Here is a 23,383-nt window from a genome sequence, read left to right on the forward strand (position 1 = left end):
AGCTTATTAATCTCCAGGTATTTTTCTTTTTCTGCACTTTCTGTATTATTACATTTGACCATTAAAGTTTTTTTTAAAGCTCCACACACTTAGAAATTTAAAAACACACTTCTAAGTAACTGAGAGCTCAAAGAATAGAATCATAATTGAAGTTAAAGAACACTTACAATTGAGTAACAATGGGGTAGCAAAACTTGTGGGATATGGTAAAGTCACATTTCTAAACATTAGAGCCATTTGTGGCTTCTTGTGCCACTGAGCCAACAGGCAGAAAAAGAGTCACTATAGTATCTAGGACTATTGATGCCTATTGCCATAGGGAAGATTAAGTTGTTTCTACACAAAGGAGGTGATATCTGGAAATGCAGTGGTTCATGTGTGTGCTCTTTGGTATCTCTTTACCTTCTGGTCTTGGACAGTGGAATACTGAGGCAACTCAATAAAGACAAGGTTTTCAAGAACTCAGATCCTATAGAATGAAGTGTTGGGCCATCCCACCAAATAAAGGCTGGCAGGGAATAAGGGAACAATGAAATGAATGGTGGAAGGAAAGAGTTTGAACTACCAATTAGGGACCGAGGACCTATGACTGTAACAACCACATGTGTGTTATTTAAACCATCATCTCTCCCCCTATTGTATATAAAGAATACCTGAGGCAGTGAATGTTTTAGGTTTCATGAAGTTGGGTGTGTGTCTGTGTGGATATTGCCCTACAGTGATATTGTGGCTGACGATTCTGGACAGGGAATGTGGGATTTTCACCTGGATGAAGGACAAGAGTGGATGATGAGAGGCAAGATGGCTAGATTGTGCCAGAATCCTCATTTGCCCATTCCTATCTACCCTATGTTCTTCTCCACCCTGTTTTCTGCCCTAGGAACCTTACCTGAGTAGATTATAATAGCCTAGTTCTCTGGCTTCCAGACAGTTCTGGCCATGGAAAAACAGAGGGAAGAGATCAGAGGAAGGGAGTCAAGAGGAGGAGGAGGATAGGGTGTTTATTTCTCTGATTCTTTCCCTGAAGGGTTACTTCGGGCTATGTCCATCCAGCAAAGGTCACTGTCCCTCTCAAGGTGACCCTCTGCACTCAACTCTCCCCTTCCAAATTTAAAAAACACTTTCTCCCTTTATTCCTATGGACCCAGGAATATAATAGGTCAGTAGTCCTATCTCTGGGATATTGAGCCATTTTTTCTGTGTTCCCACATGCTGCATCTAACTTTGTAAATAGTTCCTTTATTAAACACTCCTTGAATCATCCTAGTTTGAGGATGCCATTATTTTCCTATTGGATATTTGATGATGAGTCAGAAATACGATTCTCAAATGAAGAGGCAGCATTGAAATCAATACTCTTTTTAATGACTTCTTCCAGAGATATTCCATTAACTTAGATTTCTCCCTAAGAAGTATACTTCTAATTGGGCATTTGCCATTGCCTTCTACACATTATTAATTGCAAAATGTTCAAGGCTATTACCTGATCACAAATATTCACCACATTGGCAAGGGGCATGTTTCCATCTGTGTCTGTTACATTATCAGCACCATCATGATTGCCAGTCAACTCTTATCTGTATTCAAGACCACTTCAGGAATTTCCGCATCACGCAAAGAATGAACAGTAGATGAATCATAGAATTGACCACTTTGATATCAGCTCCTCATTACTTCCATTTTAGACTGATAAACTTCTCATGCAGGTATGAAGTTTGATATAACCATCTTCTCATCAGTCACATAAAAAGTCTTCCAAGCCCTTACAGGCCGGCTCATTTTCCAAATATCACTGTAGACACCAGTTCTGTCAAGCGTCTGGGAATGTTGATTTGTCATCATCAATCCAAGCATGGGCAACTGTGTAAATAACATTCTTAAGAGTAAATTCTTTTTGGGGAGTCATGGAGTCTCAGATTCTGTGATTATGGCAAACGCACAGCCTGAAATAAAGTGTTTATTTTTGCTCTAAGTCTTTGTACTCGGGCTGCAATGAGCATATCTCACAGGGGAGAAATAAAAGCTGAACCACTGCTTTTCGTGAGAAGTTCAGGAAGGAGGTGTGGAGAGCCATTTTCCAGAAATGACGATAACATCTTGTAATTCTCTTGTTCCAATCCAGAATGCCTGCAATGAGTTTGTGCCAATGGTGCAAAGCGGTTACTAGTCCATCAGAAAACAAGTTTCTTGTTATCCGCATTGTCCTGTTGGCTCGATAATGGACAGTAAGTTATGTCTACCTTTCAAAGGCGGCACAGGTCGGCTTTTTCCAGTTAGTTCCAAAAGTGCACCTGCAGCACTTGGCACCCCAAGAAAAGTCCATAGGGTGTCACCAATTGGTGGGTCTTCATCAGTTTCCTCCCCACTATCAATTGATCAGGGTCAAAGTTCCAATCAGTTAATATCATAGCAAACCTCTCATGCAATTTTCAGTAGCTTTGTTATCAGCAGAAGTTTTTCACCTCCGATTTTGATATTTTGGTACTGCAGTTAACATAAAGTCAAAAATAAAGGGAAAAAAACACACCTCTTCTCTAAAGCAACAAAGTATACCAGTGAGGCTGGTAAACCTAACTATCAGTTAAGGGTCAAGAACTGTCACTAAATTTATGCAAAAATAGACAGTGGTTCTGTGGAGATATCCCCTTTTCTGCCACCAACCTGTTTTTTGCTTGGTAGTTGTCAGGAATATCTTCTTGTATGCTTTTCCTTTCGATGTTTCCACATCCTTAGATTTTATGTGAGCTTCTCATGTGCATGACACTTATATGGACTTAGTTCTTAAAAAATCTAATCTGACAATCTTTTAATTTGTGCATCGAGTCCATACAAGTTTAAAGTATCAAAAAGACATATTTGGACAAGTGACTTTTGAATTCTACCTCTTTCTTCTTCTTTCTTGTCTCACTTTTTTTAAGGTTTTATTTTTAAGTCATCTCTACACCCAACATGGGGCTTGAACTCACAACCCTGAAATCAGGAGGTGCACAATCCACTCATTGAGCCAGCTGAGCACCCCATCTCTTGCCTCTTTTAAATTGATTTCCTTTTTTCTTATTCATTTTGATGCAAATGAAATACATATGTTTTCTTTCTATTCTTTGGATGATTTCCACTGAGATTTTACCATGCACATTTAATTTGGCAAAGCCTAATGTTAAACAATTTTCAACCCTGGTTATGGACAGCGTAAGCACCTTAGAACACTTTAATTCCACCTCTCCTGATGCATGTATATTATTGTCATCCAGTATTTTAATTTGATCCTCTTTTAACCATAGAAATGAGATGTTATTATAACTTCCATTGAGAATATTTGAATTTATATGCATGTGTCTCAGGATTCCATCAGAGAAGCAAGAAAGATGTAGTGAGAGGTTTGCCTTGAAGGTTCAGTCTTCCTCAATCATGGGAGCTGGTTAAACTTTAAACTTCTTTTATGTTTATTTTTGAGAGAGAGAAAGAGAGACAGAGTGTGAGCAGGGGAGGATCAGAGAGAGGGAGACGCAGAATCCGAAGCAGGCTCCAGGCTCCGAGCTGTCAGCACAGAGGCCTACATGGGGTTGAAACTCACAAACGGTGAGATCATGACCTGAGGCAAAGTCAAACATTTAACCGACTGAATCAGCCAGGCGCCCCGGTTAAACCTTTTATATGATGCTGTTGCATCTGTGTCAGTTCGAGTGACAAAAGCTGTCCAAAAAAAAAAAAAAAAAAAAAAAGGTGCACATGCCGTGAGAGAAGCAAGGACAAACAGAAACCAAAAGAAACTGGTGCCCTTTGGCAGGGAGCTAAACACACACCCAGCACAGGATCTGGGACCTGACATTGAAGGTGTTACCGAGAAGCCCGCTATCACTTTCACTGTTGTTCTTTTGTGGCAATTGCAACATTCTCTCACTGCTTCCGGGATCTTCTCTTTGACTTTTGTGTTCTGAAGTTCCAAACTGTGAACCAGCACCTAAGCAACTGCGTGCATGAATTGCAACTGGCATCTCTGAACTAAAAACAAGTTGGTGGTGCTTTACACTCCCCTTCTGAATCTCTTGCACATTGTATCTGACAGCCCACACCAGTCGGGATCCACACAGGGGAGGACATTCTTGGAAACACTGTTTCAGCTTAGCTCAGTCAACTGCAAGGCAAATCCACAATACTTACCACTGCTTCTGCTTATCATATGTTCTTGCCTCTCACACTATCCCTCAAGGACCAGCTTTCCTCTTCTTGAGGAATGTACATGAAAGATACTTTTAGGGGCACCTGGGTGGCTCAGTAGGTTACGCATCCAACTCTTGATTTTGACTCAGGTCATGATCTCATGGTTCCTGGGTTCGAGCCCTGTGTTGTGCTTCAAGTGGGTAGTGCAGAGCCTGCTTGGGATTCTCTCTCTCTCTCCTTCTGCCCCTCCCCTGCTCGCTCATTCTCTCTCTCTCTCTCTCTCAAAAATAAATAAAGATACTTTTATTTATGTATAATGTTTATTCATTCATATATTCATTCATTCATTCATTCATTCGTTCATTTATTTAGTCCCCATCAGCTCAGGGGACAGTGTTGTACACCTTGTAGTCATCCTTCTGGGTGACATGCAGCTTCCAGGAAAAGAGGCGCTTCTGGGAGGGGAGACCTTGAGCCTGCCTCACCATGAGTGCCACATCCTCATCTGACAGCAGCCGGACCAGATCCCCCTCGGCATCCCGGTAATTTAGGGCGATGTCCTCCCTCTGGAACTCCCGCCTGGATGGGAAAGATCAGGGTTAACAAAAGGTCCAGCAGCCTTAGGCCTAAGGATCAGGACAGGGAGAGGGGGTGGAGGGTGTTTTAAAGCCAGGATCTAAGAATCCGAAGAGGTCAGAGGCTGATGCAGGCTTATCATCCGTATAGATCTCCCACTGTACAGATGGAGAAACTGAGACCTATAGGGGAGAAGAGGCTTTCACACAAGTCAGTGGCACAGCCTGAAATGCCTTGTGTACAAATATGAAGAGTTAGGAATCATCTTGAGGAAGAGGAGTGGGCTTAGCTGGGCACAGAGTAGAGAGAATAAAGTCCCCCAAGAGCTATGTGCCCCTGTGGAGGAGGGCTCTTTAAGGATTGGAGCTGTCTGACGTGGTGGATCTGGCTGGTGAAAGTGAAAAATGATGTAACCTTTTTAAAACAATTGTTTAATGTTTATTTATTTTTGAGAGACAGACAGACAGACAGAGTGTGAGCAGGAGAGGGGCAGACAGAGAGGGAGACACAGAATCCGAAGCAGGCTCCAGGCTCTGAGCTGTCAGCATAGAGCCCGACGCGGGGATCGAACTCACGTGATATAACCTCTCTGTGGGGAATCTGACAAAAGGGGAGGGAGCCTAACAGACTTGCAAACACCTTAATTCCAAATTCCACGTCTAGACACTCATCCAAAGGGGCCAATCAGGCAAGTCACCAAATACGAGACTTGCAGCATTATTTAGGGTTGTAAGAAAGTAGAGGATAGTGTAAACGGCTGAGGAGGGGTCCACATAAATTCTGGTGCGCACCCAGAATGGCACCACGTAGCCAGCTAAGGCCATATTTACGGGACGTGGTGTGCACTGGAGACATCTGCGCATCTAATAACGAAAGGAGTGATGTATGAGGTGATTTCACCTCTTTATACCCTTCTGTGATTTCCGACATTCTTATATATACATGTAACTAATAGGAATGACATCTATAGTCAGGGATAGAACGTTATTTCCTTTCTGTAAAATAAGTGTCCGTGAATACGCTGGACCTTGGGAAGTGGTGGCTCTCGGGTGGTGGAGGACCCAAGTCCAAGGTTGTTAGCTAGCGAGACCCTAGCTCTAACTGCTGATCCACCCTCACAAACCATGGGACCTCATCTAAGCCCTGTACATCTCTGCAGACCCCCACTTGTCTCTGTCACTGGAGCCCATATCTGCCCTGTGGGGCTGGGCTGGGGACAAAACAAGAAGGCAAAGCAGATGCACCTTAATGTACCGCATTGGTCCCTCTATTCTCTCCTCCAGGGCGTCCGACCCCCTGCCTCCACCCTCCCACCTCCAACCACTCACCTCATGAGCTGCAGCAGGTCCTTGAATCGCGGAGTGCTGCTGAGGTCTTCCTCCACCGCGATGTCCCTAAGGGGACACCAGGCAGCACTGAGTGGGCATCAGGCCAGAAGAGGGACATGAGAAGGAGGCTAGGGGGACCACACGGGATGGCATCCTGTTACCAAGTTATGGCTTATCCAGAACCACTGGGGGCTTTTAGTTGGGGGGAAGGGAGATCTCAGAGCCCAGAGTGTGATGTGGGGGATGGGATCGGGGTGGGGAGGGGCAGGGAGGGTGGACAGGCCACGAACTTGGTGGTGCTGATGGTGTCCTCATAGTAATAGCAGCGGAGCCAGTTGGTGGGGTCGTCTTCCTCGGGGAAGTCCTTGAGGATCTTCACGAACGACTGTGGGAAGATGCCCGTGGCTCCCCGGGCAGTGCCCTGAGGAGGAAAGAAGGGGCCGCCTTGTCGGTGGGAAGAGAGAGAGCAGGGCTGATCTCCGAGGGTCCCCCGCCCTTCCCGTGATGCAGACGAGGTCATACGCAAAGGCAGGAGAAAAAGTGATCAAGGTCACCATGCTGTTGACCCCAGGACTGGTATTTCTGTTCTAGAATAAACATCAGTCAAGAATAATAGTCTCACTGTATCTGCTTTCACCTAGTTCAGTCATTGGCTCACGGAGTCATGAGCACCAGCCAGACGGCAGGCTCTGGGCACTCAGAATGGACGGCAGTTCTTGGCCTCCCGCTTGGAGCGACGTTATGATGGGGGTTGACAGTCAATGTGCTGGGACGTAGGTGAACTTTGCGCTGAGACAACAGCGATGGGTGTCAAGGAGGAAAACAGAACAGGGGAGAAGTGGGCGCCTGGGCGGCTCAGTCAGTTACACGTCCCACTCCGGCTCAGGTCATGATCTCACGGTTCGTGGGTTCGAGCCCCGCGTCGAGCTCTGTGCTGACAGCTCAGAGCCTGGAGCCTGCTTCGGATTCTGTGTCTCCCTCTCTCTCTGCCCCTTCCCCTCACTCTGTCTCTGTCTCTGTCTCGAAAATAAATAAACATTAAAATAAAAATAAAAAACGGGAGGGAGACGAAGGGGTAGCTCTCTTCGCCTATTTCCGCATCCGCAGATCTCACCGGGCGCCTGCCCTAGACCGGATGGCCAGAAATCTCTCTCCAGCCCAGGTTTCCGTCCTGAGCTCCAGGCCAAGGCCCAGCCACTGCCTATGCCACTGCCACCTGTCCTCTTAATCTTCACAGCCCTTTAGAAGAGATATGATCCATATCCCATTTTACAGACATGTAAACTGAGGCTCAAAGTGGTCCCCCTTGCTCCTTCCCTGAGCCTCCCCTTAACCTGAGGCCAGAAGTCGGCCAGCATACTCACACACAGAACTTTTCAGAAAACAGGAAGGAGAGCGGCCAGCAATGCCCAACAGCTGTCTGAGTCCCAAGACACGGCTCCAGGACGAGGTAAGATCAAAGCTGCCAAGTTGGCCAGACTGATGGTCCTTGTCCCTGTCTAGTCCCTGGACACCAGGGACCTTCCCCTCCCCTTGATCCCCCTGGGGCCCATCCCACAATCTCCTTTGGACACCGCCTGCCTCAGGAGCCTCAACAAAAGGGAACTTTGTTTAAGGACACCAGGATCCAATCGAAATGGCCAGGGCCTCCCATCTTCAGTCACCAAGTCGCTATGAGCCCCTGTAAAGGCCATACATGCCGCCTGTGGGGACGAAGCAACAGTCAAGGCAGACTCTGGTGTCAGAGTTTCATTTCATCTTCCCAGCAGCCCCGGCACCGGCCGGATGCCACACATGTAGGCCATCCATGGGCTTGCGCCTTGGTCGGCCCTCCCAGGACCGCTATGAAGAAATTGTCAGCTATCTCCATTGACAGAAAAGGAAACCACAGGGTTGAGCAAGGCTCCCAGGGATGCAAAACTAGTTAAGAACAACTAGGAAATGACACCAGACAGGCCAACCCCAGAGCTCACACTCCGTATCACTCTCTCTCCTGGCTGCACCAAGGCAAGGACAACCATCCCAGATGACAGGCCAGTGCGTCTCAACTGCGCATGCTTTTGCAACCTCCCCCACCCCGAGCCAGATGTCTGGAGGTATTTGATTGTCAACTGCAGGGGTGCTGCTGGAGTCTGGTGAGCAGAAGCCAAAGGTGCAGCTAAACGCCCTGCAGTGCACAGGATGGCCCCACACCAAAGAATTATCTGTCCCCAAACGTCAACAAGCGCCACTGTTGAGACACCCTGTGATAGACCAAGATATTAAATTCAGTAAGTTAACTGACTTGCCTGAAGCCACTGTTTATTGGGGTCAGAACCAAAGGCAAGTGCGGTCTCCAGGATCTCCCACCTGCCTCCCCCGTGGCTGGACTCCTCAGGCGGCCTCCACCCAGCTGCTCGTGTTTCCAGGATTATCCTCAGAGAGCATCTCTTCCCTGGGGCCTTCCCTGACCCTGCTTCCTCTGATCCCCCGCCACGAGACCAGAAAGAACCTCACCTCCAATCCAGCCTCCGACCTCACCTCCAACCTCACCGCCAGCCTCACCCCCATTCTTACCTCCAAACTCATCTCCATCCTCACTTTCAACTTCACTCCCAACATCACCTCTAACCTCACCACCAACCTCACCACCAGCCTCACCCCCATCCTCACCTTCTGCCTCACCCTCCAACCTCACCTCCAACCTCACCCCCCTCACCCCCATTCTTACCTCCAAACTCATCTCCATCCTCACTTCCAACTTCACTGCCAACATCCAGCCTTACCCCCATTCCACCTCCAACCTCACCCCCTCTTCACCCCCATGCGCACCTCCAAACTCATCCCCGTCCTTACCTCCATCACTTCCAACTTCACCTCTAGCCTCACCCCCAACCTCACCTCCAACCTCACCTCCATCCTCACCCCAAATCTCATCTCCATCCTTACCTCCAACTTCACTTCCACCTCACCTCGATCTTCACCCCTATCTTACCTCCAACCTCACCCCTGTCCTCACCTCCAACCTCACCCCCATCCTAACCCCAACCTCACCTCCAGCCAGTCTTTATTGATCCGACTGAGAAGGATGATCACGTCTCCAGCTTTGAAATTCAGCTCCAGTTTGCTGTTCCCAGTGAAGTCAAACAGGGCCTGGGAGGAGAGAGGAGTCAGGAGGCAGGGGGGAGCACTCACTGAATTCCTACTAACGTGCTCTGCGGGCCTCAGGGTCCCAGCGAGCGGCTGAGGATGCTGGCTCTGGAAGGATAACTGACTTGTCGGAGACCACACACGCGGTAGTGGAGGAACCAGGATTAGAACCCAGGTCTCTCTGACTCCAGAACGATGCTCCTTCCAGACTTGGTGGGATGAGCACAGAGAGGCAGGGATCCAAACTCCCCGGGTCGAGAACCCGCCTGGGCCCCCAGGCCTCACTGTGGGCGCTGACCATCCTGTTTCTACATGTGCGTCCCCAGGGAACCGTGAGCTCCTTGAGGGCGGGGCCTGCGTGAGTCACCTCCGGGGCTCCGGTCCCCAAGGTGGGGCCGGCCTGGAGGAGGCCAGGAAAGCTTGCTGAATGGATGATGGATGACCGCCTTCCCCTTTGCCTCTGAGTGGTCCCCACACCAGCTCCTGTCAGCTGGGCTGGGCGCCCTCGGGGCTGAGGCTGAGTCCCCTCCTGCTGGCAGCACCCAGCCCCACCCTGGACACACGAAGGGCGCCCAATGGGAGGGACACAGTGGCCAAAGGTGGAGCCTGGAGGTGAGGTGGGAGGCCTGTCCCCGCGGGGTTACCTCTGCGCGCGGAGCTGCCATGCGGTCCAAGATGGCGCCTTGCGGGACCTCGTTCTTGCTGTGGAGAGAGAGGGGAGGCCTGTCAGCCCTCCTGGTTTTCTCGGGCCCGGCTCCCTGCTTCTGTGCCCAGAGGAGCCCCTGGTCAGGGGGGTGGGAAAGGTGGGGGAGGGGCGGAGGTTAAAAATGCAGCTACATTGATGGTCATGGTGGGGGCACTTGTGGGGAGAAGCACTGCATGTTATATGGAATCCAATTTGAAAATAAACTATTAAAAAAAATGCACCTATAGTCGCGCGCTCCTCTGGGCCATCACACTCGCTCCTGGGTCCCACTGCCGCTGGGGGAGGGATTATATTCCCTTTTGTGGGCCAGGAACCTGAGGCTCAGCAGGAAGGCCAGGAGGAGGACACACATTTGCTTAGTGCCCTAACTTACCGACGCTTTCACATCTGTTCTTCCTTCTACGCCCCACACCCAACCTCTAACTTTTCAACCAAGGAAATGGCGTTGGAGAGGTGCTCTGCTCCAGGGCTCTGGGCACAGGGCTGCGTGAGGCTCAGGGACATTGAGACCATGCCTGCCTGCATGCACGGGAGATGACCTGGCACCGGGAGGACACTCAGAGATACTGGCCTGAGGAGGGAGGGAGGAGCTAAGAAGGAGGCCAGGACTCAGGAGCACTTTCCTTGGAATTCTTAGCAGCAGCAGCCTGGCTTTGGAAACAGAGCCCTATTTCAGAGGCTTGGATTCTCCATGATTATTTCCTGCTGACCAGGGGGCTGGAAGGGAGTAGTGGGCTGTTTGGAATCAGAGAGGGAGCAGCAGCGTCCCCTGGGGGCCAGCGTGAGACACCAGGAGCGGCAACTGATTGAGGGGCCAGGGCGTCCCAGGAGATGCTGGAGGAATGTCTGCGGAGAGAACAGCGCCTCCCTTCCCTCCCTCCTCAACTCTCTCCAGGCACCCAGAGCCCTGCAGCATCTCCAGCGAGCACTGTGGCCGCAGTCTCCTCCTGTCAGTGGTCCAGCCCCCGTCCTCTGGTCCGCGCCGTCACACACATCAAAATGCACCACCTCCTATCCCTCCAGGCCCTGGGCTTGGTTTTTCAAGCCCACCTAACAACCTGAACATCCTGGGGTGTTCAGGGATGGAACTGATGTCTGGTTCTTCTCTTCCTCCAGGGAAAAGACATGCCTTTCATCTGGGGCACAAAGCCTGGTGAGGAGGAGGCAGCCCGGGGCTCTGGCCCAGAGGAGCTCAGGGACTGGTCACTTACATTTTCCGGGTGCGTGGCCGGAGCCGGCGCAGTGCCTGGGGCACCTGCTCCGTGTCATAGGGTGACTGGTAGAAGAAGATCCGGACGTCCTCATCCATCAGCACCCAGATGGGCAGGCTGAGGAGGCTCTGTGTTTGGGAGAGGAGACAGCACAGGCAGGTGGCCAGCAGAAAGGTCTAGATATCCCAGCCTATCTGCTCCATCCCCATCATCCATGCTGCTCGCTCGCTCTCTCTCTCTCTCTGTCTCTCTCTCTCTCCCCCTCAACTCTTTCTCTGCCTGATCACAGCAATAAGACATATTCCATTTCATACAAGATGTGTAACATTTCATAAGTTTTACTCCTGAGCTCGAGATCAGTAGGGGACTGGAAGGCTTGAGAATAGTTCATTTGGAAAAGAACTTAAAGGACCCCAGACCCAACAATAACGGTGACAACAGGTAAAATGATGGGGTGGTGACTGTCCAGGCACTGCACTCAGTGCCACACCACATGGCTTCGCTCCATCTGACCAAAAGCCTGAAAGTCAGTGTCAGAGAGGTTAGGGGTACCTGCTCAAAGCCACCTGGCCTGGCAAGCGACAGAGCTGGGGCTCCCAGAGGCCCATCCCTGAGATGAAAATGAGACAATCGTGGGAGGAAGAATACCTCAAATGACCCAAACCAGCAACAGTGGTGGCATTACTGCCTAAAAAAAATGCTTTCTGGTACTTCATCTCATATTGAAATTGGGGAAACTGAGGTTTGGAGAGGCAAAGTGCCCTATCCAGTCAGCAGAGCTAGGAAGGGGAGGAGTTGGGACTCTCACTCTATCTGATGCTGGTTATACCGGCCACAGGCAAAGGTCCTAAGGCTGCGAGGACACAGAGTACCCAGAATGTGGCAGGGTCATCCCCCCAAACTGGACAATGCACAGGTCCCCAGGAATTCTGTGGCTCTGGGCTATAGCTCCAGCCCCTTTCTGAGAATCCTGTGGAGGCAGCCGGGTGGGGAGGGGCCAGGAGGTCCATCCCAGAGGATCAGGCCTGCAGAGCCCAGACAGGACATGTCTGTCCTAAGGGGAGGACTGGGAGGCAGCCCAGAGATGGGCTTAAGGGTACAGACACTGAGCCAGGCCACACCTGGGGTCAAGTCCCACTCACCAGCTGGGTGACCCTGAGCAGGTGTACCTCCAAATGTTCACTAATAAAACGGGGAGGATAATAGCACCTGCCTTGTGGGATGGTGTCAGGATTAAATAAGTGAGTAGGTGCACAACGCTTGCAACACGACCGGTTCTCTAGCAAGAGCCCATCAAAGTTGGACGATCGTTGCTATTACTTTGATCACCGTGTAGCACAGTGGGTGAAAGCACAGCCCTGGAGTCACAGAGACGGGAGTTCAAATCTCAGCCCTCCTCTCTAGCTGCTCTGTGGCACCGAAAGAGTGGCTTCACTTCTCTGAGCCTCCACTCGCTCATCCGTAAATAGGGATAATAGCATCCAACTCATAAGTTATTGAGGGAAGTAAATAAGCCTATTTGTTTATCCTACAAATACGTATCAAGGGCCTCCTGGCTGCTGGTCAAAGCACCGCACAGCCTCCCAGGTGGGCGTCATTATCACATGGTCCATGGTCTCCACGCGGACAGTGGTGAGACAGCGGTGGGAGTTACAAGGAATCAGATTTTTCTAATCACTGCCCAAGGGGATGGGCGGGGAAGGGTGGTAGTGAGCTCCCTGGCCCTGGACCATAGCAGAGATTCCTGCACTGATGGAGCCCTGGGCTCTAAGGAACCAAATCACACAGAGATAGGCAGAGAGGAGACCCTCCAGGCTGCTGGTGGCTAAGCCCAGGTGGGGGACCAAGAGCCCCAGCTCCACAGCCTCATCCCTCCCCGCAGAGCTCACCCTTCTCCTACCCTGCAGGAAGACGGAAGCCTCCAGCCACCCTGAAGGAGCAGGTGTCACAGCGCCCCCTTGAGGGGAGATGTTTCCAGTGCCGCATACCAGGGGCTTCCACCCTCCCTCCTCTCTGCTCAGAGCCCAGGGTTCCTGCAGCCCCTGGAGTGGGCAGGGGCCGTCTCCTGCCTCCCACCTCCGCCGCGCTCCTCCTGCCGCTCACTCTGCTGGGAGTTACGGTCTGATCTCTCACATTCTGGAAGCATCCAACATCACTCCTCTCCCAGGAGACCAGAGAGCTAGAGGCACTGCCTCATTTCCAGGTGAGGAAACCAAGGCTCAGAAAGGAGTAACTTGCCCCAAATCACCCAAACAGTTGATATCAGAGCGAAGACTGAGGATGCCTAGTTCTGTGCTCCTCAGGGGAGCAGAGGGAGCACTCACTAATGGTGAAGGGGCCTCTGTGCTAGGAGGAGGGCTTCCCTCTGCCGTTTCCTCTGGTTGCCATCAAGCCATGGCTTGGATGCCTCTAGTGACAGAGTGCTCACTACCTCATGAAGAACCCTGTCGCTCTCTTGCACAGTCCTGATTGGTGGAAGGACTTTCCTAACCAGCCAAGTCTCTGCCTTCAAGACACTTCTTTCTCTGTGTTTTGATCTCCTAGGGACGCAGGCAATTTAAAGGTTGGGGAGTAGGCAAGGGCACCTGGGCAAAGCTCATGAATGCAATGAAAACCAGCCTGTGCCTTGGCAAGGGAGGGCTTTCTCTGGATCGTACAAAGGCATCATGTGAGGGAGCAGGGGCCCTGGTCCATCATGACTCCGCTACACAGGCCACGGTTCTGTGCTTTCGTGGCCCACCTTTCCGTGTCCCCACTGGAGCGCAGGCACCTCAAGAGCACACCCTGGGTCCTTTTCACCTTGCTCTCTGAACACTCAGCACAGACACTAGACTGTCGATTCAAACTATGGTTCCCGAACCTTCTCCATTACCTCCACCCCACCCCCTGGAGCTCTAAGAACACATCCTATTTCTCCCCCCAGGCCAGGCCTTTTAGGAGTGAAGATGGGGGCCATCAGAGCAGAGGAAGCAACCCCACAGCTGTGCTCAAGGATGGCCCATGGCCTGCTTCCCCCTCTGTGCCCTCCCAGATGCCCTCCCAGATGCCCTCCCAGATGTCCTCCCAGGTGCCCTCCCAGGTGTCCTCCCAGATGCCCTCCCAGGTGCCCTCCCAGGTGCCCTCCCAGGTGCCCTCCCAGGTGTCCTCCCAGGTGCCCTCCCAGGTGTCCTCCCAGGTGCCCTCCCAGGTGTCCTCCCAGGTGCCCTCCCAGGTGTCCTCCCAGGTGTCCTCCCAGATGCTTTCCCAGGTGTCCTCCCAGTGCCCTCCCAGGTGTCCCCCCTGGCGCCCTCCCACAGTCCCTCCCAGACCTCCAGGCGGCACGGCCGCACGGTTACCTTCATGTAGGCGTTGAGGGCAGGAATCCGCATCTCAGCGATCTCCTGTTTTACGCCCACGTACACTTTGGCTGTAGAAATGCAAAGAGCTCTGCTGGGAGCCCGGCCCAAGAACACGCTCTGGCCCGGAGCTGCCCTCCCAGGCCTGGCGTTCCCCCACCGTCTCAGCGGGGCGAGGAGGCGCCTCCAGTCCGCGCCACCTTTCCGCTTGCTTCCAGCTGGGCTGCGTTCTTTCCAGCTGGCATTTCTCTTGTTTTACTTGTTTATTTACTGCCTGCTCACACACACACACACACACACACGCACACATGCACATACACGATTTTGAGCTCCAAGAGAAGGGGGGCTTGGCTTAGTTCACACGGTAGCCCATGACCCAACACAGGGGTCCTCAACCCCGCTGCGCACTTAGGTCACCCGAGGGGCATTTACAAATCTCACTGTATAGGACTCGCCCCAGAATTATTATATCTGGGTCTCTGGGGGTGGGACTCGGGCATCAACATTCTTTAAATCTCAAGGTGCTCCTAATATGCCAACGAGGCCCAAATCAATCAATATTTGTGGAATAGATGAAAAAATCATTCCTCAAAAGCAAGGCAGCGTGTTTAGAAGGAAAGGGAAACAGGTGATGACTGACCCAAGACAAATGTCCTCTCCAGGCACCTTAGGCGGAGCCCCCGGTAGAGCTGTCTCCCCCAAGGACCCCCACCAGAAGGTGACTGTCTGGCTCCCATTGCCCATGAGGTGGGCAGGGGCTGGTGCCCGGTGTTAGTGGATGGTAGTGACTGAGGTCTGGGGTAGGGAGGCGGTCGGGACTCAGCAGCAAGAGGAGAGCAGTTAAAGTCAGAGTTCAGATCTGCGCCTGTCTGGGGTGCGTGTTCGGATGGAGCTGGGGAGAAAGGCCAGGAGGCAAGGGTGCAGGGAGGCAGCGATGCAGTGCCCACAGCATCACAGAGGGGAGGCAGGGGGAGCTGCAGGGAACAGCCCTCACTGGGGCTGCGGTCAGGGGGACAGGGCCAGAGGGGGCGACGTGAGTCCTTGGGCTGGACAAGGGGCAGACTGTAGTTATCATAATGTCATCACAGCACAAGAGGTCAAGGGCCATGAGGCCAGAGGGGGCAGCCCGTGATGGCCGGGAGGGGCCTCGGCCTGAATGGTTTGCCCGTGGGCTAAATGGGGAGGCGGCGGGACGCGGGCGGGGCTCCCAGCTCAGGGGCCGGGCGGCCTACCGGGAAGTGTGGGCAGAGTGCAGGTGAACGGGCTGGCCTTGCTCTCCGGCCCAAAGCGCTCCTCCAGCTTGCTGTGCAAGGCGTAGAACTGGCTGTAGCGGCGGTAGATGAGGTACTTGAATCCGCCCTTCGTCTTCACCTCGATGACAAAAACCTAGAGAGGACATGGGCCAGGGTGTAGGTGGCCAGGGGCAGAGGCGGCGGGGGCAGGGGTGGTGGTTCGAAGGTCCTAAGATTAGAGCGGCATTTCTCGAACTTGGTGTCACACCGGGGGCCACACTTCTCTGGGGTGGCGGCTGTGCTGTGCACCCAAGGGTGCCGAGCGGCCTCTCTGGGCTCCATCCAGCCAGTGGCATCCCCCGCCCTAGCCAGTAATCATCAAAAATGTTCCAGGGTGTTGACTCCCAGGGGCCCCCGGGTGGCTCAATCGGTTAAGCAAATGACTGGATTCTGGCTCAGGTCATGATCTCAAGGCTTGTGGGATTGAGCCTCATGTCCGGCTTTGCGCTGGCAGCAAAGAGCCTTCTTGGGATTCTCTCTGTCCCTCTCTCTCTCTGACCCTCCCCTGCTCGCCTGTGTGTGCATGCTTTCTCTCTCAAAATAAATAAACCTAAAAAAAAACGAGTTATAAAAAATGATATTTACTACCCAATGTCCCCTGGAGGGCAAATCACCTGGTTGAGAAGCCCTGGGATGGAAGTTAAGGGGGGAGCAAGCTGGGGATTAGGGGTCAGAGGCTGAAGGTCAGGGTCTCTCTTACAAAATAGCTGGTGAAGCCCCTCTTCTCCTCGATGTCGGCGATGTTGGCAGAGACGGCGACATCATCGGGAAGCTGCTCAAAGTCGCTGAGGGAGGCAGGAGGGAAAGGAAGCCCAGTGACCACCTGCTGCCGCCGGGCCCGTCGGGCATGAGGCAGTGTGCAAGGTGAACCCTGGCTGTGTGTGTCGCTACCCCTTCCGGCACCATGCCAGGACACAGAGCAGACCCTGGGAGTGAACCCGTTTAGAGAGGGGACCGTATGCCAGTGGCCATATTGTCATCTAGCAAATTGCTCTGTGACCAGAAAGAGCACATCAAGTAACGTCATCCATGTCAGACCCTGGTCTAGGCCCCAGGTCACATGGGTAAACGAAGTCAACGGGTGTCCCACGGGGAGAACGGCTCATCACGCCCAGTGTAGGGAAGTCCTCATGGATGAGGTGACATTTGAGCCAGGTCCAGCAGGTCGTCAAATAGAAGGTCAAAGGGGAATCCACCAGGTAGGTCCAGGGGGGTGGGGGAGGGCCTTCCAGGCAGTGGGAACAGCGTATGCTAAGGTTTCAAGGCCCGAGGAGGGGTTTCAGGCCTAGTGTGAGTGTAGTCAGCTGTGACCGGAGACCGAACAGTCAGATGAGGCCAGGCTAACGGGGGTTCCGGTGCTGAGCCAAGTAACTCATATAGGCAACAGGAAGCCAGAAGGTTCCAGAAGGGTCCAGAAGAGAGGAAAAACACAGTAAGATCTGGCTTTAAGAGGCCAACTCAAGCAGCTGTGTGGAGAGGAAAAGGACAGAGCACCACTGTGAGGCCCTGGAGTGCCTCGGTGCAATGGAGAGATGATGGACCGGAGCCAGATAGCGGGGACAGGCAGAGAGGATGGACACAGAGACACAACCCTTGGCAGACAGTGTGTCATTGTTGTGTCCCCTACTTCCTCCTGCTAATCAAGCTCCAAATTTTTAGGGCAGCAGCTTGCCTGGCCTCAGGGTGATGGACCATGATCAGTCTGAGCCAAACTTCATAACCTCATTCCTATTTCCCAACCTCCCTTGCAGCTAAGACCAGCCATGTGACCATTTCCAGCCAATGAGACCTAAGAGAAAATCTGTTACAGGGGCCTCTCAGAGAGCGTTTGCTTTCCTAATCCACAGGAAGGGACAGGCCAGCAAGGTTTTCTCTCCTTCCTCCTTCTACCTGGTGTGCCGGGGCGCCTGGGTGGCTCAGTTGGCTAAGCGTCCCACTTCAGCTCAGGTCATGATCTCACAGTTTGTGAGTTCGAGCCCCACACTGGGCTCTGTGTTGACTGCTCGGAGCCTGGAGCCCGCTTCAGATCCTGTGTCTCCCTCTTTCTGCCCCTCTCCCTGCTCGTGCTCTGTCTCTCTCTCAAAAATAAATAAACACTAAAAAAAAAAGAAAAGAAAAGAAAAAGCAGATGCGCCACCTGGACCCATGGCAGCCATATTGCATCCATGAGGCAGACATGAGGAAGATCAAAGGAATTCTGGGATTCCGAGGTCATTCTCCTGAGGTCCTCGAGCTGCAGAAGCAGCTGTGGCCTGCCTCTGGACTCCTCGATAGGTGAAAACAATAAGCCCGTGTGTGTGTGAGCTACCGTCAGTTCCTCGTGCCCAGCAGCCTTACGCACTTCCAGCAGACACACTTCCAGCTTGTGAATCATTCCTGGCCTACGACTAGCAGGGTTTGAGGACTCTTTGGATATGAAGGTGAACGAAAGAGCAGCACCAAGAGTGACACCACATGTCACCCGTATTCTGATGAGGATGTGTGGGAGGGGGGCAGGGTTGGTGGGCTCAGTCCCGGGCACGCTAATTTGGGAGTTCCTTGGGCTCCCAGGTCAAGGTCTAGCAAGAGCTGGTGTGGCTCTGGAGCTCAGAGGGGGTGGGGAGGGGTCTCTGCTGCAGTGGGAGAGGGGAGGACGGCGTCCCATGATCCCCCTGGAAGAGCAATCCAGGAGCAGAGGGGCCTGAGAGGGACAAGCGGAGGAAGAGAAAACAGCCAGCCAAGGAGACAGAGAAGGGGCGGCCAGGGGTCACGGAGCTCAGAGCGATGGGGAGACGGAGTGGCAGTGGGGGCGGGGCTACCACTTCTGAGACCCTCAGAGGGGATGGGTTTCCCAGTCCGCACACCCAGTCCTGCTGCTGCTGGTCCCCAGTCCGGCTGCCTGGGACTTCCGGCTACCACAGGATGCTGGTGGCTGCCGCGGGGGGTGACTCAGGGTGGCAATGGGCAGACAGAGGAAATCCCCGCCACTCCCTGAGCAACTCAGTGACCACTGGCCGCCCCCTCCTCCACTCACTTTCCACACATGCCCCCGAGGCCAACACCCTTGGGAGAAGCTTCTGCCCCCACTCTGTCCCTTGAGGCTGTGAGCTTCATGCGTAATTCATCTGCAGGACGACGGCAGGGGCACAGGAAGGAGCCAGAACATAAACACGGCTCTGGGCAGGGAATCCAGAAGGCCGGTAACAATAACTACACTCGGCTGTTTCCTGAGCGTGTGCCTTTCTGTCACCTTTTTACAGACAGGGAAACTGAGGCACACAGAGGTTATAGAACTCGCCCAAGGAAACCAAGAAGCTGGGATTTGAGCCTAAGCAGTTTGGCTCGAGAATTCTGTGCCCATACACCACCACGCTGCCCCTCCTTTGCTGCCCCAACAGCTCGCTGAGGCCCTCCTCCCCACCTCAGTTTCCCTATTTGAGGTAATAATCACAACAACAGCAACAATAATAATAACACCTTGCAGGGCTCCAACACTGTTCTAAGCACCTTAGGACATGGCTTTTGGCTCCTCAGTCTATTTTTTATTCTTCTTTTTAAAAAAAATTTTTTTAACGTTTTTATTTATTATGGAGAGGCAGAGAGAGACAGAGCATGACTGGGGGAGGGGCAGAGAGCGGGGGAGACACAGAATCGGAAGCAGGCTTAGGCTCTGAGCTGTCAGCACAGAGCCCGACATGGGGCTTGAACTCACGAACCACAAGATCATGACCTAAGCGGAAGTCGGAAGCTCAACCCACTGAGAGTGGAGGAGTTTGACACTAACCGAGTAACGATGTCATGTCAATGGTCAGAGAGGCTGGGAAGGAAAAGCACATGGTGGTTTGAGCTGTAACGGAGCCGCCCATTTATATACCTTCTGAGAATTAGCAACGTGGGCAAGAGATCTTGGCAAGCAGGCACTTTGAAGATGGGACCTATGTCCCCCGGAGAGAAAAGCAGGGTGCTCTACATGTCCGAGGGCTCGGCTCGCTCAGACCGAGGGTGGTCAGGGAGGGCTTCCCAGAAGTGGGGCTGGGTCAGTGGGAGAAGTGAGCAGGAGCTGCCTACAGGACGACAGGCAAGGGAAACTGAGTGCCAAGGCCCTGGGCAAGCAAGAGGGGGCCAAGTTCAAGGAACTTCAGGGCGGGGGCAGTTTGAGAGCAGCTGGAACCCAGTGGGAGACGGAAAGGAAGGAGAGACAGAGTCAGTGGGACGGGCAGGGCCCATCACAAGGTCCCTGGCCTGGTGCAGGGGGTAGGGGCGGCAGAGGCGAAGGAGGGCTCACGCTGGGATGGCGTGGGCAGCAGAGTGGAGGGCGCAGGGGGAAGGTGACCCCCGGACTCCCTGCTCCGCCATGGCCAGCAGAGACCTTGGGAAGACTCCTCTTGGTGCCTGAGCTCCTTCCTTTCTCTGCTAATCGGGGACCCCTGGAGGGTCAGGAGGTCTCATCTCTGCCCAGCCCAGCCTGAGAGCCCCATGAAAGCAGGGAGCCTGCTCTCCCCCACCCCCAGTGCCCAGAACAGCGCCGGGCACACAGAAGGTGCCCCACACAGGGCCACTCCCGTGTCTGTGTTTTAGCAAGTCGCTGCTGTGTGCTGGGGGCTGAGCCAGGAAGCTGTGCACCAGGGCAGAGGTGGGGGAGGGGTGAGGGGGATAGGGGAGGGCAGCGATCCTGACTGGGAGTCATCCTAGAAGACCCCCCAGGACCCTTCTCAGCTGAAGTCACCCCAGGGCCTTCTGGGGCTGGGAGATGCTCTGGGTTCATACGCACTCACGTTGTTCACGGAAAGTCCACTTTGGATCCTGGATGGGAGGGGCCTAGGCCTGGACAGACCTTCAGGGGGGGAGGAGGACAGAGAGCTCGGGTTTTGTGGCTCCTGCACACAGTAAGGGCTCAAACCATGTTTGTTGGAACCCCTGTCACTACCCCCAGGCAGTCCTCTCCAACTTTGGATGTCTCAGGTCTTAGGAAGACCTGCTGTACCCTCCCTGTCCCTCGTGTCCTCTGTGCTGGCCTCAGATACAGCACATCCGGGGCACCCGAGGGGCAGGGGGGCCCAGGGCCTGGCTTCGTGGCTGCATGAAGGGAGGGAGGCGGGTGCCCCTTCCTCCCCCCCGGGGGTGGGGGCAAGGGTGGCTGGACAGAAACAGAGCGTGGGAGGAAGGGAGCACAGTCTGGGGAGACCCAGCTCCTGGGGGGTGTCCTGTCTTCTGACACATGTCCCCCAAGAAACAGGAAGTGCCACAAGCCCCACATGGCAGCCACTTCCTGTGTGTTCAGCTTCCTGTCCAGTGAGAGCCGGTGGGGAAGAGCAGCTGGAATCGGGTGGGACAAGCCGGCCCTTGCACCCCCTCTGGCTCACCGAGGCCTCTCGATGTGCACTCCAAGCTCCTGCAGCCCCTCTCTCCACACTCACTCACTCACACACACACTGACACGCTTTCTTCTGATCCACAGCCTTTGGAAATCCCCCCTGGAACCCCAGACCCTGCTGTGTACCATTTGCTGCCCGCTTTGATCCCAGACAAGCCCGCCCAATCTCCGACGACACTCCCGAGTCACCACCACACGGTTAGCATGCTTTTTTTGTCCTGACATCACCTGCTGTTCCAATCCAAGGGCGGGAGCCAAGCCCCGTGTCCTCAGGTCCCCCCACAGCTCGGGGCGCAGGCTTGCTGAGAGATGAGGCAAAGCTCTAACGAGGCCGTGCTCCGTGTGACCCTGAGTGAGGACTTGACCTTCCTTGGTCCTCATTTTCTGTCATCTGTACAATGACAGAATTGGACTAGAAGGATCCCAGGACATTCTCCAGCTCGAGGATCCACTCACTGATTCACTCACTGAGCCGCGTTTATTGAGCATTTAGTCCATACTGGTCGGGGTCTCCGTGCTGGGGTACGGCAGTGATCAGGGGACAAATACTGCCCTGGAGCCTGCTTCTCACAGAAGGGCCACCGAGACAAAAGCAAATCAGTAAGTACAGAATTTCCTGCAAGCGGTGTAAGGACTATGCAGAAGAAGGAAGCCAGGCGAGTGGTCAGAGAGCAGACGCTGTCAGCGAGGGCTTCTGACATTTGGGCCAAGGCCACGGGAAAGAGGAAGAAGCCGGATGCTGTGATTCTGTTTGAACAGAAGATGAAAAGCCATGCAAAGCAGCGAGCCTGGCCTGATCCTGTTCCTACTCGACACTCCTGTGTGACCTTGGGACAGTTACTTCCCCTCTCTGAGCCTCCGCATCCTCATCTGTGCTGAGGGAAATGAGCAAAACTGGAAGCTTCCCTGAAACCCTTCTAAGAATCTGCATTGCTGAGCCTTCGGGTTCTGACTCAGTTCCACCCTCTAAACTTTTGACCTTGATAAGGGCTGCAGGAAGGTTGGCCTCTGTCCCCTCAGGCGTGCTGGGAACAGTGGGGAGGCCCTGGGAGGGCACCGCCCCTGCACTCACCTCTCAGCCCGCAGTTGCTGGGCCGCGGCCATGGCCACCAGTGTTCCCGGGGACTGGGCAGCAACAGTGTCACCCAGCCAGGCCCAGGCTGTGGTCACCTCTCTCGCCTCTAGCCACCCTGTGTCTCCACTTTGGTCCCTAGAGTTTCCAGGAGTCCTCCCTGGGGAGGCCCGTCCCTTGCTTCTCTCGCTCCGCCTCTGGGCTCTCTAGGTCTGGCCTGGGGCCTCCACTTCCTCTTCCCCGCCCCCAGCTGCACTGCAATTGGGGAAGTGCCCACCCTTGGAGGCTGGGTTTGCAAGAATCCACTGACTCCTGGGCTCTGAGATCTCCCTTGATAGGATTTCTTGGTGCCAGGCCTCCCCCGGGCATCGGAGAGCTCCATTCCACCAGAGGCAGGGTCCCGGTGCTGCCTCAACCACCGAGGGGCCTCATGAACTTGGAGAGTGACTTGTCATCCTCTGGCTCATCACACCCAACCCTCTGACCTTCACTGCCAAACCTTTGCCCAAACTACTCCTCTAGGCCTGGGATGCTGGCTTCTACCTTGCCTGCCATCATCCCTCAAGCCTGGGGCAAATGCCACCTCCTCCAGGAAGCCTCCCAGTTTCCCCAACAGAGTAAGCACTCAGTTATCTGTCGTATAGAGTGTGTGGCAGTGGATGCCTCTGTCCTCCCCTTCCCTGGGAGGTGGGGGCTCTACTTTCCTAATCCCTGGACCCCCAGGCCTGGCACAGCCAGCCAGTCCTTTCTGGATCTGCCAACCACGGTGAGCTTTGTTACGAACCTGATCACATCTTTCCTTGCTTAAACTCTTCAACTACTTCATCTTGCACTTAAGGAGAAAGTCCAGACTCCCGGCCCCCTCTGCCCCCAAATCTCTGAAGGCCTTGCTGGCTTCCCAGTCCCCCCTCCCTGGCTCTCTCCTTTCCACACTCCCTCACTGGAGCATCTAGAATACTCCAAGGTGCCTGCCCCTCGGAGCTTTCGTGCATGCTCTTCCCCTACTGGAATGTTCTTCCCTGCCTCCTTTATAACCTGGCTTGGAAGTCACCTCTTCAGCGAGAATTTCCCTGACTTTTCACCTAAATTGAGCACCTCCCATCGTATTCTCTCCCACCTCCCCGTACTTTTACTTCCGAGCGTTCAGAACTAGTAGGATTTTATATTTGCTTGTGTGTTTATACATTTAACGACCGCCTTCTGGGCTAGGACAGCGCCGA

The 23,383-nt window shown here is 53.5% G+C and overlaps 1 protein-coding gene across 2 annotated transcripts; it reads right to left on the reverse strand.

The window, feature by feature from the left end:
• Positions 1–4,462: 4,462 nt before the first annotated feature.
• NCF4 (neutrophil cytosolic factor 4) lies at positions 4,463–22,383 on the reverse strand. Of its 2 annotated transcripts, none has more exons than XM_029954136.1 (10): positions 22,164–22,383; positions 16,439–16,523; positions 15,679–15,832; positions 14,447–14,517; positions 11,112–11,239; positions 9,839–9,896; positions 9,099–9,197; positions 6,356–6,450; positions 6,066–6,131; positions 4,463–4,740 (listed from the first exon to the last, which is right to left on the reverse strand). In XM_029954136.1, exons 1-10 carry the CDS (start codon positions 22,193–22,195, stop codon positions 4,545–4,547), a joined length of 984 nt encoding a protein of 327 aa, XP_029809996.1. In that variant the 5' UTR covers positions 22,196–22,383; the 3' UTR covers positions 4,463–4,544. The 2 variants fall into 2 exon arrangements, with proteins under 2 accessions (XP_029809996.1, XP_029809995.1); XM_029954135.1 differs by having other exon boundaries at positions 6,356–6,486; positions 22,164–22,382.
• Positions 22,384–23,383: the final 1,000 nt, after the last annotated feature.

This window comes from Suricata suricatta, chromosome 10 (assembly GCF_006229205.1).
Source record: "Suricata suricatta isolate VVHF042 chromosome 10, meerkat_22Aug2017_6uvM2_HiC, whole genome shotgun sequence".
Classification (NCBI taxonomy): Eukaryota; Metazoa; Chordata; class Mammalia; order Carnivora; family Herpestidae; genus Suricata; species Suricata suricatta.

Coding starts and splice junctions, on each gene's coding strand:
- NCF4 (XM_029954135.1), bottom strand. CDS start 22,195: ATGGCCGCGGCCCAGCAACTGCGGGCTGAGAG. Junction 9,198..9,838: donor TGGCAGCTCCGCGCGCAGAG/GTAACCCCGCGG, acceptor CTCTCCTCCCAG/GCCCTGTTTGACTTCACTGG. Junction 4,741..6,065: donor GACCTGCTGCAGCTCATGAG/GTGAGTGGTTGG, acceptor TTTCCCATCCAG/GCGGGAGTTCCAGAGGGAGG.